The sequence below is a fragment of the Poecilia mexicana genome, unplaced genomic scaffold (assembly GCF_051168715.1).
Source record: "Poecilia mexicana isolate PSO_F unplaced genomic scaffold, ASM5116871v1 scaffold_4, whole genome shotgun sequence".
In the NCBI taxonomy this organism is placed as follows: Eukaryota; Metazoa; Chordata; class Actinopteri; order Cyprinodontiformes; family Poeciliidae; genus Poecilia; species Poecilia mexicana.
This window is the reverse complement of record NW_028263373.1, coordinates 5,189,816-5,208,045: the sequence shown is the minus strand read 5'-3', so window position 1 is coordinate 5,208,045 and position 18,230 is coordinate 5,189,816. Positions and strand designations below refer to the sequence as shown.

The window sequence follows — 18,230 nt, the reverse complement described above, 5'->3', positions numbered from 1 at the left end:
TTTCCTTGCAATGCATTTATTTCCTTTGCATTAGTTGTTATACTGAGATCTACTGTTGGCTGTGGCAAAAATAATCCAAAATAAGTTCAAGTATGTACAAAAAGGGAATTATGTGACATTGGAAAACAATCTGTTTTCATCACAAAAAATAAGACTATAACAACCTCACTCTGCAATCTATAAATGACAAGCTTGTTTTTAGGATTTACAGTGCAGAGTATGATCATTAAAGTGAGAGTCGCTTCTTTGACGAAGCTGAACAAGTTCTGTATGTTGGACTGACAAGTAACTATGTTCAAGTAGGATTGCAGCCAAGGAGAATCAAGCCAATGTATTGCACATGTTTTCATGTAGCTGCATGATTGTCTACTCAGGGGCCTGCAGGAGAGCGTGGGGAGCGCGGGGAGCCAGGAGATGAAGGATACAAGGTTGGTAAAACCACAAAAACAATGCGATGTGTTACAGTACAGGGCAAGGCTACAGCAAATGCTAATTTTTCTTTGTTTTCTTTGAGGGGTTTAGACATTTATATGTAACCTGTAAGTGAAGTGAGAAACTGTGTTCACTGATTTCAAACACTGATTCTTTCTTTGTTTGTGCTGCTTTCATGTGATCTCATATTAAGATTAATCTAACTAATAATGTATTATTTTCTAAGGAATGATTTGCAATAATATTTTTAGTGAAAAGTTGACATACAAATATAAATATCTTTTCACATTGTTTTACTAAAATTTCCTAAAGTTACTAAAAATGTGACCACGGTTGCCTTAATGTGTTATTAGATAAAAACATAAATAACAATTACACAGTACTGTTTACTCTAATGACATTGTGGCTGAGGGCATTAAACATGCAGCAACATTCCTTCCCTCCAGAAAAATTAGTATCTAGTTTGCGTATTTAAAGGTGATCAGAAAAGCATACGATCATGTCTCAAATATCGATGTTCCAGGGTCATGTTGGTGTGATTGGACCTCGTGGCAGAATTGGACCACCCGGCCCACCGGTGAGTCAACAGACTCTAAAATATTGCATTAACACAACTTTGATAAGGATAATAATTTTTATTGGTTGTATGTGTTTATATTTTTGCATGGTGAAGGGTCTACCTGGCCAGCCTGGAGAACCAGGAGTTAAAGGAGAAAAGGGGCCTCCTGTGAGTCACTGCACTCATTTTGCCTGCACATTTAAAGTGCAACATATGTAACTTAAAAACAACTTGAAAACAAGATCAAAAAGTGTCCAGACTCTCAATTCAGAGAGATGTTCTAAGTTACACACTGATATCAGGCAAGCAACTAGGTAAATACAGTTTGTCGTCGCCACTTATTTACCTGTTGTTTTCTCTGCTTGGCTTCGGTTCAGTCTCTTTTTGTGAGGTACACAAAAAGCAACATCTGCTGCCTTCTGTTAGAAACGTTCATCATTTGGTCTGACATGAAAACACTGGAGACTTTTTCTGGTTTCCTGTTTATGCCTGTTTCAAATTAAAAGCTTTGGTAAACCATACCATGTTTGTATCCTCTGAAGCTATAAATAGCTTTTTTTAATGCATTTGTCTTTCTGGATATGGAAGTGTGATATTGCTGTGTAATTTTTTAGTATTATTTTTTTATTATTGTTTTATGATTTGAAAATAATCAACTTGACACAATGACTTGTTTACAGACACTTACGTTTCACACTTTAGGGCTCAGCTGGAAAGAAGGGAGTGAGGGGTCTGAATGGAGCCCCTGGTGCTGAAGTGAGTGATTGTCTGCCTTAGACAGAAACTACTGCAACATTTTTTTTACTACTGCGTAAATTTCATATATTTATTAATAAAAAAAACAACTTTGTCAGCTGAAAAAGACACATACTATTTCATTTTACTCTGCACTGTTCGGCAATCGAAAGAAGCATGGCTTCTGAAGAGACTGTGGCTTGAGTGAAAAATATTTATTTTTAATAGGAAATTAACAAAACCAAGCTTTCAAGCTTCACAATGTTAACTAATGAAGCTTTTTAACCAAATGATAAAATAAGGATACCTAGTCCCATTCACTTTGGAACAAAATTAAAAATTTTATTTTAGGTTTTCAAATTTAGCTTTGGAGTCTTCATACAACAAAAATATCACTTATTTTTTTTTATGTTAATTTAATCTCATGACTCCAGACACAATTATGTGTCCCAGTGTAAGAGGAAATAAAAAACTGTTGTAACAAGAATGCATTTGGGATCATCAATGTCAATGTTGGCATGTACAGATGACCTTCAGCCTTAAAATGACCATAATTTAATCTCCTTTTGGGATCAATAAAGTATTTTTGAATTAGAATTTTTAAATAAGAGATGTTGTCATTCTCCAGGGTCCAACTGGTTTACCTGGACTCACGGGACCGAAAGGTTATCTAGGTCCAGATGGTCTTCCAGGACTGACTGGCTTACCAGGTCTGCCAGGAAAACCAGGGCGACAGGTAACAGCTGCATTGCACTGCAGAAGATTGTAGCTGTTTGGTTGTGATTAAAGCTTTCCGAGGTACAACGAGGGTTTAGCCTTCAGAATACACAAATCTAGAAAGTACAGATGTTGGAGATAACTTCTGACAAACCCAAATGTATGTTGTCACAATCTGAAGGTTTTATAGTCTTACAAGACTGCAGCTCTATATATGCAAAACTTGAACTTTGGTACTTTAGAAGCGGTATGTTTTTAGCCATGTTTCAGAAAAGGAAAGGCTAAAGATTTTTTGAATGGTCAGTCATAAACAACAATGCGGAAAAAACACTGAAAAGAGTTGGAAAAATTTGGATCTCACATCCAAACAGTTGGAGTTGAAAACCTTGATCTTTGCTGACACACTTAAGCCTTCTTTAATGTGTTAGCAAATGTTAGCCAGCATGAAATTAAGTATTTAAAAAGCTAATTTTGTAAAGAACTTTCAGTATTGATTTTATTATAGTTGGCAAATAAACAATTAACCTACTTAGAAAGATAAATATTCACAAAAACTACAATTCCTTTTCTGTCTGTGGCATTAAAACTTAATTTCAAGTTGTAACAAATCTATGTTCTCCTCTGGAGGATCAGGTGATCGGTATGAAAATCCACATACAGGCACCATATTAGTTGTTTATATTCACTTAAAATGATTTATTTTACTAATCTTCGAAACTTTTTTCACATTCATATCTTGGTCAGTTTATATTTATTTCGGTTTTATTTTTATTTGTTTGTAGTATTTTATTTTTGCCACTTTTACCTTTAATCATTTTTTTTTATTATAACATTATTTCCGTTTATTTCAATCATTCTTTGTTCAGCACTTTGGTCAGTACTGTTTCTAAAGTGCTTCATAAATGAACTTGGCTTTGCTTGGCTTGTTTGATTTTATTGGTCTCACCTGATTGTAGCACTGTGGGTTTATTTAAACATGTCAGGAGCCAAACTGGAGAATTTTATACAGGCTTGGAAAGTCAAGTTCCCTTGTGTGAATTTCGTTTACACAACATCGTATAACAATCAAGTGTGACTAATTCAGGAATCTCTTACTTTAATTATCTCACAGAGTGATGCAGATATTGCATTTTAAGTCATCTATTTTGGACAGGAATGTGTCATTTCTTCACATAAACTATCCAATCAGTGTAATTTTGTTGGTGTTTTATTCTATTTTCTAAATTTACCAATGTGATGCCATAAACCTCAGCCAAAGGAACGCAGATGGCCGAACCTAAGAGTAGTTTTAATGTGCAAAAACATTGCATTGCATGTTAAAAATGTTATGACATGTAATTTAAGTTGAAGTAATATAAGACTGACTTGCCAACCTCCACAACAACATTGTAAAATTATCACCCAGTTCCACGCAGGAGCCTCTGCTGAGCAGTTCCCATTTTTTAATGACCCAGTGTGTATTCAAAACCAGATATGCATTGATTTCCAAACAGCCCATAATGCCTGGAGCCTCTATACTCAAGAGGGTTTTGCATGTTCACATGTGTTTTAATGGCCGCTGCCGGAACTGTGGGAATTTTCCTTAGCGTGGGATTTTGCCCAACTCTACATCCAACAGTAAATCAATCATCTTAGTTCTCCACAACATTTTCCATAGCTCCTGTACGCACCATGCATATGTGTGAGAGAGTTGCTGCTCCATCCTCATTAAATCTCAAGAAGTTGAAAGATTACAAAAAAAAAAAACTTTAACTCCTTTTTGGGTTTCATGACAGCTCTGCAATTACCGTCTGGTTCTCAACTTGTCAGCTCGTCTAAAAGAGACTGAAGAATAGAAGCCATATCTGGGATGACAGCGAGCTCCGTGTGTTTTCTAATGAGTCGTTCCATTTTGCTTCACCACGCAGCAAATGGAGCAGAAAACCACCATACACTACAAAGGAACAACTGTTACTGTTATAACATTTTTGAAGGAAAGGGGAAAATACTTGGTTTTGGTATTCATTAAGCTTTACTAGCTTTTATGGTGAAGCAGAATTAGACAGTAAGTCATTGACTGCTGGTAGAGTTTGTGGCACCCTTAAAACTCAAGAAACAGCCTAATCAGAAAGTCACATAACTTTGGTATTTTCTCTCATATCTAACAAAACCCCCTACATCAGGACATTTCCTTGCTGTTGTATTGTTACCTTCTTTGTTGCATCTAGCTGTGAAGCAGAAGAAGAAAGATACTTATCGAAAACATGGGTGGAAATTATTTTTGTGTTCATAACATTTAATACAACAATACTTTTTGTTTTTGATCACATATTTAACATTAATTTGCTACTTTATTAGTTTACAGTCTCTTAAAATTAAGAGACACATTTCTGATAACTGGTTATGTTGTTGCAGCTGATCAAAACGATGATCTTTAACGTTTGTTCTTATTGTCAAATATCATGCAAAGAAAAAATTCTATATAACCAATAGTTTCTCCACAGTTTTCCCCACATTTAAGAATTATCACTCGGCGTGTTTTAAAGATATTTCTGCCTGTATTTATTTATAAGTCAGACCAAATTGCTGTTGGTTCCAAAATACTAAAGCTTTTGCCTAAAGAGAGGTTGTGTGGAAATGTATCTTCTACTGAAAGTTGGTGATCAAGAAGGAGCAAATGTTACTGATTTCAAAATGTTTTTCCAACCAAGATTCTTACCTTACATTCAGATGTCGTTCTTCAAGTTGCCACAAGCAACCAGCATTTTCTTGATTACACTTCTTGTTCACCTGCAGGGTCAGCGAGGCTCGTTGGGCCCAGAGGGCCCTGCTGGGCGTCCAGGTCCCAGGGGAGAAATTGGACTTCCTGGAGCACCTGGAGAGAGCGGACCACCTGGTCAGAAGGTGAGAAAAACTAAGACGGGAGGACAAGCTCAATTAACTGAAGTTGGTGTTTCACGTTAAATTATTATTATTATTTTTAATAAACTTGTAAATAAATGACACTTCATAATAATTTAGGGGGAACTTGGCCTGCTTGGAGACAGGGGAGCTCCTGGATCCAAAGGCGTAGAGGGATCGACAGGTGACCAAGGCAAGAAAGGTGATCCAGGACCTAAAGGACAAGCAGTGAGTGGAAACTCCACTTAAATAAGACCCAAAGCTGTACACAGAACCCCAAATGTTCCTTCCAAGGATGCTGTGCAGTTTAGAAACTTTAATATGAAAATCTACCTTTTGATTGATTTTTACCTTCATCTGATTTGCATATTTTATCACCTTTTCCCCTGATGTGTATTTAAATTTCTCTAATTGTTATTCAAATATCAAGAATATGCATTTCTGCCTAAAGATTCAAAAGATAATAGCAAATTAAGAACTTAAGTGAGTAGCTAAATGGGGGTTACACTTTAATTTATGATGCAACAAAATAAAATGTATATTCCAAGAAGACTAAAAGAAAAAATAGAAAATGTCTAAATAATAGATACACTCTAGGACACAAACAAATGGTTGATAAGAATTGCAATATACTGAAAGATGAAAGCATGAAGCACAGTGTCTCTGGGGAGCTGGAACCAAATGGGACAGAAAAGAGAAGCGGGTTCAATCATATTAAATATGAAAAGGAATCGTTGCACGAAGCAGATGGAAAAATGATTATAAAATAAAGTTATTTGGGCTACATGACAGAAAGACGCACAACACAAACTAAAACCAAGCAGAATCTCACAAAAAGTAAAGGACACATGAAAACTGATCTGAATAAAAACATAACAGCATAATCCACCAACCGTACCACATTAATCTGGATAACTGATACCATCCTTGGAATGTTCTTGTTGAGCAGGATTATAAATCGGTTTCTTTCCTAAACTTCTCTCCAAATATAACTTCAGGCTATATGTAACTGATATGTATTTAGTCAAAATATCTGTGCCTGATGCTTTTCCAGCCTGGATAGAGCAACAAATTATTGGGGCGAGAACTAAAATGGAAACATTCCATCTGAAAAGTTATGTAAGAGCAGCGTGCTCCAGTGTCCTGAGAAAAAGAGTTGCTCCACTTTACTTATGCAACAAAAAGAGAGAGAATGAGAGAAAGGAAACAGAACTCAGTCCCCCCAAACCTCCCTCTTTCTGCTCGTTATCTCCACTGACATTTCTAAAACAGAGGGGGGTGGTTACCCCTGGGTCAGATTCCTTTACACTTCTCAGTGAATGCAGTTTCCCAGCCAAAGACGCTGGTTTGAAAACGGAGCTCTCCAAAGGATGTGAAAGACTGGCTCTACAAACATGCCACTAGAAACACCTGGGAAGCAGACACAGAGACACAGACACAGAAAAGGATGCAGACATTCCTCCTGTGTGTGTGTGTGTGTGTGTGTTTCTTGGAAGTTATGTGGAGGGTTGTTGGGGCTACTGTAGATCCAGACACAGAACCAATATCTATTCAAGTTTTTCCAAAATAGACACAAAGGCCATTTTTTGTGGGATATTGAATGCATTGCTTTGGAACGCTTTGAAGCATAACATAAAATCATAAACACTATGCATGTTCTTATTTTTTCATATGGCTTTTTGGGGTCACTGATATCTTTGTCTCTGCAGGGAGATTCTGGAGATTTGGGAATGGTTGGTTTACAAGGCTTTCCTGGGCCAAAAGTAAGAAACATTTAAGTTGTGCAATTATAATGAAGCAAAACATAATATTGATGACATTATTATTCATTTTTGCCTGGGAACAGGGCCCAAATGGTGACTTGGGACTGAGAGGCATCCCAGGCCCTAAAGGGCCTGTAGGTTCTTTGGTAAGTTCAAATAAACTCTAAATGTTGATTTTCTCACATTTGACACATAATATCAATGTTTAATAATAAAAGGTTGTTTTCAGTGCATTTTTAAAACATCAGTGTCATTTCCATTTTGGTGTTATGTTTTTACATTTAATTTTCCTCTTAATATGAGACCTAGTATAGCCGAATATCTACTCTTATATTACTTGCATTGGTATTATCAATCAATCAAATTTTATTTGTATAGCACCTGTCAGCAGCAAGGCGTTTCAAAGTGCTTGTATCACAAAAAAAGGATAATTTTTGGGACATAAATAGGTACAAAAAATACATGCAAATGATTTTTTAAATGAAGGCTAATTATAAAAATATTGTTGTTGTACAAATTTATTTCACCTTCCAGGGATTTGCTGGACCTGTGGGCCCTGAAGGAATGATTGGTCCACTAGGAAAACCTGTAGGTTTGAACTTGCCTAGTGTCATTGCTACACATTTGATTTACCTTTTCATAAAATCAGCTTATTGCAATTTGCTTGATGTTAAAGTGACAGGTTTGTTACAGAGGTTTCTTTTTTTAACATGCTTTAGGGCCCAAGGGGTCCAAAAGGAAGCAATGGTGAAATGGTGAGTATTTTAAGTTTGTGTAGTTTGTGCTATTCAAAATATATTGTTGTTTTGTAAGATGAAGGAGTAGATGGCAAAAAAAAAAAGTATTCAGTTGTAAAGAGACGTAGAAGAAAGCTTCAGTGGTATAACTACTGTACATGACTGGTCAGAAATATAGCTCTTACTTCAAAAATGATGGATCAAGCCTAAGAGTCTCTTGTTTTTCACAAAGCATTTGGCTTCTCATTTTAGACCTCTGGAGATTTTACATGTGCATGAAGAACAGTGACATTGACGCTCCAACATCTTCTGGTTTATGAACAGTTAATTTGTTGTTCCTGAACATTCTGACCAATTTCCACTCATTAGAAGTGAATGTTCCAGGTGATTCAAGCTTGGACACCAGTGTTTGTTCCAACAGTAAAATGGACCTAAACACCTGGTACTAAACTAGTATAGGAAAAATAATAATAAAATAATCACGTGGATATTAACCCCCCTGCTGTCTTAAGAAATGGAATCCTTTGGACCAAACAAATATTTTACGCTGTGTGTGGTTTCACTGACCCTGCGTGCGCTTTTACAAGATTTTTTTGTGCGTGTGTTGTTTCGGGAACTGCTGACGGTCTTGTTTTGAAATTAGGTATTGTCTATGAAAACATAATGAAAGAATAAAATTAATGTACCATTGATAATAATCATGTGTAAATGTAAATTCTTTACACTTCATGGTACACTTTCAGGGGCCTCAAGGACCACATGGAAGTCCAGGACCACAGGTAAGTCTTAACTTCAGTATCAAACAAACACTGTACAGAACGTGTTGCATTTAAATTATCTTAAAAGCTGGACTGACATGCATTAAAAATGTTTAATACTAAAAATCATATTTTTAAGTATTTTGTGTTTTGGGATAAAATCTGTATCTTCTAGTAGTGCCTCTTCACAGAGAATATCTTAGAAACTGATCTGATTGGGACCATTTTTTGCCAATAATTCATGCAGTCTTAATTTTTTTTTAGGGACCACCGGGCCCTCCCGGACCCACAGTAAGTGTTTTGTGCCAGGAATCATGTTTACACAGAGTTTAGTTTGATGGTATGAAATTCTAAATGCTGAAAAAATGTGTAACATGTCTGGAGAGGCAACAACTTTATAACGTTCCCATGTCCTGTTAAAATGTGTTCCTTTTTTCTAGAGTTTTTTCAAAAACGACTAACCAACAAATAATGAATTTCAGAAAATGTTGTAGCACTTGGCAACGTAAATCATTTATCAACTTCTATTATCTTTACTTCCACTGTATCAGATCCTTATTTAATCAAAGACTATCTGTAGTGTTTATAAAAGATTGTCATTGTTAATTCTGCTAAAATTAATAATGTGAGCCTTTATAGATACAAGCCTTCTCCTGTTTTTCTGTAGGATTACAGTAGATAGTGACTGTTATGGTTTGAATGTGTTTAATCATGTTGGTTCTGAATCTACAGAGATACATTTATGATGACTCAGCTCTCCACAGGCAGTCTGACACCGACGTCAGGACAGAGGTAAAGCACATAAAGACTGTTCTCCCTATGTCATAATATCATTGAAGGATAATTTGTTTTAATCATTATATTCAAAAATTGAAGCTTATAGATACTTTATTTTCAGAGGGATATATTTTAGTTTTTGTGATCATGGTGTAAAACCTAAAATTCGGTTGAAGTTCACCTAATACAAATAAATAAGGATGCTGTTTTAAGGAGGTTTTAAATCCTCATTACTCTGTATTTTGACTCCTTTGTTTCCCTTGCATAAGCAGATCTTTCAGAACATTGAAATGAACCTGCCAGACCAGAACGTAGAGATACTGAAGACCCTGCGTTACCTGAGCGGATTGATTGAAAGCATCAAAAAACCTTTTGGCACAAAGGAAAATCCGGCTCGTGTCTGTAAAGACCTCCTGGACTGTCAGCACTTACAACTCAAAGATGGTAAGTTCTCTGAGTCACATGTTGGAGAGGTTAGCCAAATTATACAATACACCAGAATAAGATGGACTGCTATCTAAGCAAATGTGTTTTTAGTCTTGATTGAAACAAACTCAGTGTTTCAGCATTTTGGCAGTTTTCTGGAAGTTTGTTCCAGATTAGTGGTGAATGAAAACTGAAGCTTCTCCTTGTTTAGATCTTATTCTGGGGAAGCAGAGTAGACTTGGACTAGAAGTCCTGACTGGTCTGGGTTAACAGCAGGCCTTTAGGATAAACTAATAGAAGTATTTTAAAATATATTCTCTGACTACAGGGAGTCAGTGGGAGGACTTTAGAACTGAGGTGATCTTTTCTATCTTCCAAATTTTAGTGAGAACGTGAACAGATGCATCCTGGCTCAGCTGCAGATGTCTAATTGATATTTTTAGGCAGACCTGTGGAGACACCACAGTTCAAATAAAGATAAACATGTGGATGAGTTTCTCAAGATCTTTGTGGGGCATTATTGCTTTAATCCTGGAATTTTTTTTCAGCTGATAGAAGGCTGACTTTGTAACTGACTTTATGTGTCTGAAGGCCCAGATACGAGTCCATCACTACACCCAGATTTCAGGTTTGATCAGTAGTTCTAGCTTTAGCTGTGGCCTTGTCTGCAGTGATGTGGTTTTTTTGTGATGAAAAAATAACCTTGATAAATTTGTCTAGGTTCCAATCTTTACCTCTGGTCATGAGAAATTGATCAAAATGGAGAGGCCAAGATCTCAGATACAAGTGACTGTAATTAGGTAGGGTGGCTGTATTTAGCCTTGAAGACTGGGTGAGGAACACAAAGTGCTTCCTTCTTGACATGTTTCCAGGATCCATAATCTTGGATATTCAGACGACACAAAATTTGATGGATGTGAGTGATGCATCTCTGTGTAATTGAACATTTTTTCCATTTTATTTCAGACTGGTTCTGGATTGATCCAAACCTTGGCTGCACTTCTGATGCCTTCAAGGTCTTCTGCAACTTTACTGGAGGTGGACAGACTTGTTTACACCCAGTGGCCTCCAATAAGGTATCAGTGGAGAAGTAAAACACTAAACATGTCAATGCTTTGATCATTAGAAATTAGACTAAATAAATTTTGGTAGCCTGAAAGAGATCTCTTACCATCTCTTATCTTTGTGCTTATGATACTACAGTCATACTTTCTATTCCTTTTTTATAGCTGGAGTTTGACATTGGGAAAGTCCAAATGAAGTTTCTCCATTTATTGAGTTCTGAAGCAAGCCAAAGCATCACATTTCACTGTCTGGGTGATCCAGCCTACAAAACCAAAGACAAATTCAGCTCCTCCGGATCCATGCAAAGAGAAGACGCCAAACCCCGGTTTATTGGTTGGAATAAACATGCATCTAACACACTACTTGAACCACATCTGATTCAGGATGAATGCAAGGTAATGACATGGATAGAAAGCACATTTTAAATAGCAGGATTAGACACACATGGTGTGGTTAGCTTAACTCACTCAGTGAATCTTTTCTTTAAAGAAGAATCATTCAAATGTTTTCTGTAAATCAAATACTACTGGAAAACATTTTAGAGTGAAGTGTTTGTGTTGCACTTGGTAGCTCTGTCTCTTTGCACCAAGAAGGTTTTGGGTTCTAATCATGGAACCCAAAACCCCACAACCACAGCAGTTAGACCTGTCCTGTGGTTCTGAAAAAATAAGAAAGCATGACGTCATAAACTCTTTAATAAAAAATTTAAAAACAACCAAACCTGTGGAGTATATAGCAAAAAAACACAGAAATGGTTAAACAGAAACCAAGAGAAATGACTAACAATCCTTCTATGAAAAAATATCTGAATTAAAGATCTGATCAAAAGTTGGATTTTTCCATGAAAGACTACACCTCTGCCATAAAGTATATGTATTTTTTATTTCAGATGGGTGTTTTTTGCATATTTGAACAAGGGATGCTAATATGTGTGGAGGCTGCTTTATATGAGCTGGGGAAATGGAAAACATTTGGATTTTTGAAGTACTTTAAATCATCTGAACCATAAAAAAACTAAAGATATTAATCACAGTTTTTTTTGTTTCAGATTCAAGATGGCAGCTGGCACCAGTCTCATTTTTTCTTCCACACTCAGGACAGTCGTCAGCTACCTATCATAGACATCCAGGAATTTTCTTCTTCACTGCTTAACCATCAACAACACTTAGAAACTGGTCCTGTCTGCTTCCTCTGACCCCTACATTGTCCTGTAACTAGCTCTCATAAATCACTCACGTCTACAGAAGCTCAAACACGCCTTCCTTTCTAAGAGATGCTGCCTCGGCTACATCAAAGGATGGGTGGTTTTATTGAACAGCATTATTGAGACTTTGGGAGAGTAACAAATTCCAGGTGCTGAGAACTCAAACTTCATGGAGCGTTTGTGCCAGCAAGGAAAAGGAGATCTGTGCTTTCAAATAAATGTGTAAACAACAGTTTGCTTGACATTTTTACAATGCTTAGACTGACTGCATATGGGCTCATATGTTAATCCCTAAACACAGGGAACGCAACAGGCTCTCCATATTCCAAACCTTACACAGAAAGCACACCCAGACCATCCTATGCAGGGGTCAAACCAGAAGGAACGGGCCAGGCTTCTGCACTGGGCACTGTCTAACAAAAGTGTATGCAAGTGCAATAGTGTGTGGATATTATGTAACTGCTTTAAAATGCAAAGTCCCATCTAAGGCAGTATTTTTAATAGCCTTTTTTGTCTTTGGTCTTGCCCAGTTGGACTCTGACATCTTGACCAATGGTGCTCTACCTCTACCTGCTTGTTTGCTTTCTAGACTAGTTTCTATTGTCAAATAGTCCTTATAAATGATGCGTTGTATGTACCGGTTACATCAAGATTTTTTTTTTTTGTGTTATACAAGTACTTATGTTCATTTGGTCATTTCTAATTTATGAACCAATTTTTGATAGACGCAGTTTTGTAGCTTTTTCTCTTTTTGGTAGGTCCAGGAACCTACTGTTGGTGCTGCAACAACAGACAACAAGTCATCAAAAATTACTGTGTATATATTGACGGCATATTTTTATTTTTTATTTATAATCTTTTTTTTTTATTCACATTGCTGTAGCACAGTAAGTTATACTCTCAGATAAACTGTTTGGCCAATCACAGTTCTGTTATTTATGTCTAAAAGGTACATTTGAGAGTTCATTCCTGTGACTGTTCATCAAATACTTTCACATTCAGAGGTTGTTTGCTGACTGGCAGCTATTTTTGGCCAGAGTCAAACAGTCAAAGTAGTCTTAACTTATATTATATTATTAAAAGCGTTCTGTGAAGTTTTTGGAGTATAACAATGGATGGAAATGTGTAAATAAATAAATGGTACATTTTATTCACAGATGGTTTGCTGCTTTTTTTCCTTCTTTTTTTTGAAAAAATGAAAAATATTTGCATGATAATAACTGCCAGTATAAATACCACAGGTTTTAAAGGCATTTCTCAAGTCTGGCAAAATATGGAAAAAATGTGTATCTGTTTTATGGTTTTATTTTCAGTTTTCTGAACATCTAAAACTACAGCTTTCAACCAATATGCAGTAGAAGCTTTTCATTTTAAACAACATGGAAAAGTTACATTTATCAATTTTCCCATCAATCTGTCCATCATCCTTTTATCCACTCATCAATCTATGCACAAATTTGTCCATCCTTAATTAACATCTGAATTTTGAAATATCAAAAATTCATAGTGAACGCTTATATTTATGAAGTGGATAAAAAGGTCTGCAAATTGCCTTTAAGATCTTATGCTTTGTGATGAAAAGCTAAAGAAACCCATGATAAATTCTTTTAGAATATTTCACATTTAGTGTGACCTAGAACCTGGTACAACTGGAAACAAACGGGATTGTGGATAATAATAGATACCACAATTAATTACACCTCACTAAATTGTTACATAATTCTTATAACTTGAGATATGTAAAACTTGTTTCTCTCCATTCAAATGTTGTCACTGCACCCCTGCTGTCACTTAAGGTTCCTCTGATTAACGCAACATAATGTTCAGTTGTTTTATTTGGACAGTTTGTTAGTCATCTCTAACAGGAAAATCTGTAGTTCATCAAAAGGATCTCATTGTCAAAAGGAATCAGTCAGGGGAGGACAGAAAATAATTTCCAAGATCATGGAATACAGTGAACTCAGAACTGTAATGTCACTAAGAACTGGACATTTCTCCAAATTGGATGAAAAGATGAGACAAAAATTCCTCAGCAAGCTGCCAACCGACCTACAGCAATTAAAGAAACTGTTGGAATTTAGGTAGTAAAACAGAAAACAGAAACATAAGTTCTTGTCCAAGGTTGAAGTTTTAGGCAACAATTCCAAATATGTTATGTGTAAAAGCACCATCCACATCATCATCAGAGTGGACAGAGAATGCATTTAAAACCAGAGATTTTGAGCTTTTTTGCAAAGAACAGTACAAAAATATTGTCATAACAAGATGTACTAAGCTGTTGGAGTCCACCTGAATAAGACTAAAGGTTTTAATCAAATCAAAAAGGTCCTCAACAAAGTATTAGCTTAATTGTGTGCACACTAATTCAATCAAGTCATATTACTGATTTTGTTTATGAGTATTATTCTTATTATTTTAACTTATAAGAACAAGTAGTGGCTCAATTTTCTTTGAGACATTTTATTTTCATAAATAGTGATCATCAAAATTCCAGTCATTGGTTGCAAACAAATCAGCGAGAAACAGAGACAATTTATACTGGTAAATCGAGTATCTCAAAGTCTTATTTCACTCCAGTTTTGTTAAAAAGTTGAGTTTTTAAGTCCATTTAGTCCCATTACCAATGAAATCTTCTGAATACTGTTCAAAATACAGGACAACTTTGCTGACTTCAACTTGAGATAGTTGCAGATGCTCCTTGCAGACACAAGGGGGCACCAATGAGCGGAATTTTCAACCGGAACTTGTTTCCACGTGCTGCCTCGAACGGAAGTAGGTTTGTTTTGATGCCGCCAGCAACCTGAACAACGTGTAGTTGCGTTTTTTCTGCTATGTGCTCAATAATTTTGCAGAAAGTACAAAAAATGTCCAACGTGGATGGTCATATCGATAACTACTGCCCAGAGGAGGAGCAGAAAAGGACCAAACGGAAGATGTCTCTCTCAAAGTAAGTAGACAGCTCAGTCGTCACTGCTTGAATTGCCAACTTGTGAATTCTAGCCTGTTTTTATATTTGTTGTACGGGGTTTAAAGTCGTTCCAAAAAGTGGACACACTGTCATATACTTATGTGTTGTTTTTCTCTTTGAGAAAAACAGCTGTAAGAGAAGACTATCGTTTCTCTTACAGCTTTGATTTGAGTTTATATGTTTTGTTTTTTTTTCAATTTATGTTCATTGTCACTCCTTTTTTCCCTCTTATTGGATTGTTTGTTTTTGTTTTATTTCCCTCCAAAATAAGCCTATATATTTTCTAATTTGTTTGCTCTGGTCTAGTTGTGGAGTTTGTGGATCAGAGGAAGCGAAGTATAGATGTCCTGCCTGCCTCTCACACACCTGCAGGTGAGCGGTTTTTCTTTGTATTTAGACTTTTTTTTCTGTCAGTCGCTTGTTTTCTCTTCAAATGTAGACTAAATAGTATTGAAAATATTATTTTGCTTTTTGATAGTCGATGTTTTCAACTCCTCTATTTGTTGTTTTGTCTCTTTAATGCGTCTATGTTAGCTTACCAAGCCTATGTTAAGCTGACATAGTTTAGCTTAACATGTGTACAGGAGATGTACAGCGACATTTCTTGAGAACACATCATAATATGTACAGACTCTGGTGCATTAATTTATTTTTCTTCCATTCTATAGGGTTTTTTGTTTGTTTTGCCATATTTTCCCCCAGTGCTGTTATAATATTGTGAACATGTGTTTCATTTCAGTGGCATAGAAAGACAAAATAAAGAGAAGGTTCGATTACTTTAACAAGAAGGATTCTCAGAAATCCATTTCATTTCCTCATGTTTAGTTCCATGTTTGTTTGTTTTTTTCTCAATGCGCATATTAAGGCATGGTAAGAAGCACTGCAACAGTAACTCAAAAATTATATAAAAAAATAAAATAAAATTCAGCTCAAAGTTCATGTGGGAACAGGTATGTGCTTACAGTTGTTTTTATATGGGTCCCATTTTGTATTGCAAAAAGCAAGTTCTAGATTCTGTATTTTCAGTGCATAGCTGAAGTTAAATCACATGTTTATTGCTTCCTTTATAGTTTGGATGTCACATTTAGCTTGAACGACATATGTAGTTTAATATCATCAGTGAAAAAGAAGGAAAATGTTGCTATGTTTACCATGAAAGAGTCACTGTAGACGTTTCTAACACCAGTCTATAAAAATCCTGCACTTTTTCGTGCAGAAATCTAAAATTTATGACCAACTCCTGGCGGTGTTTTTGTTTTTACTGTCTGAACTTTACTTTGATTCACTTCCAGTAACAACCTGCCAATAGAAATGATTCATACTCTGTTCCTAGATTTCTGGGGATCCTGAAGTATTTATAACCCAACCCTCAAATACAAAATGTCACAGCAGAGGTCATAGCTGGAATTTTTATTTGGCTAAGCGGTCATACCAAATGTTCTGCCCATGCTCATGGATGCCTGTTGGTTTTGGTTGCTGTTCAGTTTTCTTCATTGCGCCGTTTACTAAAGACACGGTCTCTGTTTGACATGAACCAGACACTTGTCTGTCTGTGGAAGTCTGAACACTGTCTGTGTGTGCTAGTCTGCCACTAAATCTGTGGCAGACTAAATCTGCCACAGATTTAGTCTTAACAGATTCAACCAAAGTACCTCTATACTAATTCATTCCATTTTTGTTAATAAAATGCCAAGTAGTAATCCATCTAAGGAAACCACGACACATGCTATAGTTGTCACAGAGGTTTTAGTTGAAGTTTTAAAGTGATATTGCTCGGTTATCATTCTCTTTGTGTGTTTTGTTTAGAATAACTCAACTTTCATGTTCTGTATATTTATTTTCCAGTTTGCTGTGTGTGAAGAAACACAAGGACGACTCCGGGTGCAGTGGTGTTAGGAATAAAACAGCTTTTGTGACTTTGTCACATTTTGACGAAATGACACTTCTCAGTGGTGAGAATCTGCTCTGCAAAATATTTTATAAAGAAACTTTAAGAGAAATATGTACGTAGATAACCTTTCAAAAGTATTTGTACAGCTTGACTAACAACCACATAATCGTAAATTGTAAGGTTCAGTTTTACCCATGTGTTTCTGTTCTTGTACTCACAATTGTGTGTGTGTGCGTGTGTGTGTGTGTGTTTTTGGGAGTGTTTTTCCAACACATTTACTTTATTGTTTTTAAATCTGTCCTTTTTCTCTGTTGTGCCTTCTGTTAGTCTCTGTTCCTGGCAGACTTCTCCACAGGCTGATGCTGCCACCTCTGTTTTTATTGGGGTTTTGTTTTCTTGTGGAAAATGACTTTCATGTTTACACTTCATTAGCACCAGTTTTCAAATCCAATGAAACATATACTTCTCTGTTATAAGCTTTTGATTTTTTTTCTCTACAGTGCAGAATTCAGAAAAACAAAATATAAGAACAACTTTTTTTCCCAACCATTATAATAACTGACTTGTTTGGTACTTGGATTGTATTACATATCTACCCTGATACATTTACTGTTTTCCCTTTGCCTGTAATGTAGACTACAGGTTTCTAGAAGATACTGGCAGATTTGCTGACGGTGCCACCAGAGATGATCTCATCCAGGCTCCACGTACAACTTTGAAAGTAAGTCTGTGATTATGCATTTATTTACCGCCCTTCACTCTTGCTTTTTTATTGGAACGCTATCACACTGAAAATCTTAGTTTAGGATTAGTGTAGGATGTTTGAAAGTTAGGGTTAAAATATTTTCCTGAAATATCTCTGTTTTATTTCACAGAGCTTGAGGCAAATAAATGCTGAGCTTAAACAAACAGTAAATACAGCGTTTTGGGTTGCGGCTGCAACTGAACAGTAAAATAAAGTATCTCACAACAACTCTGTTTTCTATTGCAGTTAAACCCTCAAAAGCATGAAAATGCATGATTAATATGGATTTATCTGTTTTCTGTATATCACATTTTATTCAGATTTATTACATCAATCTAATGTTCAATATTTAATTAACTGTCTATGATTGCACAAACAGTAAACAGTAGGGGTGCACTGATTTCCTTAATTTTGGCAGATCTGGGCTTGGCCGATTTTTACATGAGAACCAATCTTATCCACTGATGTTATCAACGTCGGCAAAGGTCTAAAAATCAACCACTGTGCTTTTCTTTTTTCCTATGAGAGAGGTTTGACTGACAAACCGGCCGACCAGGTCATTTATCCACATTT

The 18,230-nt window shown here is 36.0% G+C and overlaps 2 protein-coding genes across 2 annotated transcripts in view; both read left to right on the top strand.

The window, feature by feature from the left end:
- Nucleotides 1-13,209, top strand: part of col24a1 (collagen type XXIV alpha 1) — an 85,519-nt gene extending 72,310 nt beyond the window's left edge. The window contains exons 43-60 of the mRNA XM_088004846.1: nucleotides 375-428; nucleotides 956-1,009; nucleotides 1,106-1,159; nucleotides 1,694-1,747; nucleotides 2,355-2,462; nucleotides 5,219-5,326; nucleotides 5,444-5,551; nucleotides 7,033-7,086; nucleotides 7,170-7,232; nucleotides 7,621-7,674; nucleotides 7,806-7,841; nucleotides 8,567-8,602; nucleotides 8,846-8,872; nucleotides 9,314-9,373; nucleotides 9,631-9,802; nucleotides 10,751-10,860; nucleotides 11,014-11,244; nucleotides 11,898-13,209. Coding sequence (XP_087860972.1) covers nucleotides 375-428; nucleotides 956-1,009; nucleotides 1,106-1,159; nucleotides 1,694-1,747; nucleotides 2,355-2,462; nucleotides 5,219-5,326; nucleotides 5,444-5,551; nucleotides 7,033-7,086; nucleotides 7,170-7,232; nucleotides 7,621-7,674; nucleotides 7,806-7,841; nucleotides 8,567-8,602; nucleotides 8,846-8,872; nucleotides 9,314-9,373; nucleotides 9,631-9,802; nucleotides 10,751-10,860; nucleotides 11,014-11,244; nucleotides 11,898-12,044 — 1,530 coding nt within the window. The 3' untranslated portion in view covers nucleotides 12,045-13,209. The remainder of the gene's footprint in view (nucleotides 1-374; nucleotides 429-955; nucleotides 1,010-1,105; nucleotides 1,160-1,693; nucleotides 1,748-2,354; nucleotides 2,463-5,218; nucleotides 5,327-5,443; nucleotides 5,552-7,032; nucleotides 7,087-7,169; nucleotides 7,233-7,620; nucleotides 7,675-7,805; nucleotides 7,842-8,566; nucleotides 8,603-8,845; nucleotides 8,873-9,313; nucleotides 9,374-9,630; nucleotides 9,803-10,750; nucleotides 10,861-11,013; nucleotides 11,245-11,897) is intronic.
- A 1,583-nt stretch (nucleotides 13,210-14,792) lies between these two features.
- Nucleotides 14,793-18,230, top strand: part of znhit6 (zinc finger HIT-type containing 6) — a 28,605-nt gene continuing 25,167 nt past the window's right edge. Inside the window, exons 1-4 of the mRNA XM_014967234.2 lie at nucleotides 14,793-15,000; nucleotides 15,328-15,393; nucleotides 16,867-16,973; nucleotides 17,548-17,633. Of these exons, the coding sequence (XP_014822720.2) occupies nucleotides 14,885-15,000; nucleotides 15,328-15,393; nucleotides 16,867-16,973; nucleotides 17,548-17,633 (375 nt within the window). The 5' untranslated portion in view covers nucleotides 14,793-14,884. The remainder of the gene's footprint in view (nucleotides 15,001-15,327; nucleotides 15,394-16,866; nucleotides 16,974-17,547; nucleotides 17,634-18,230) is intronic.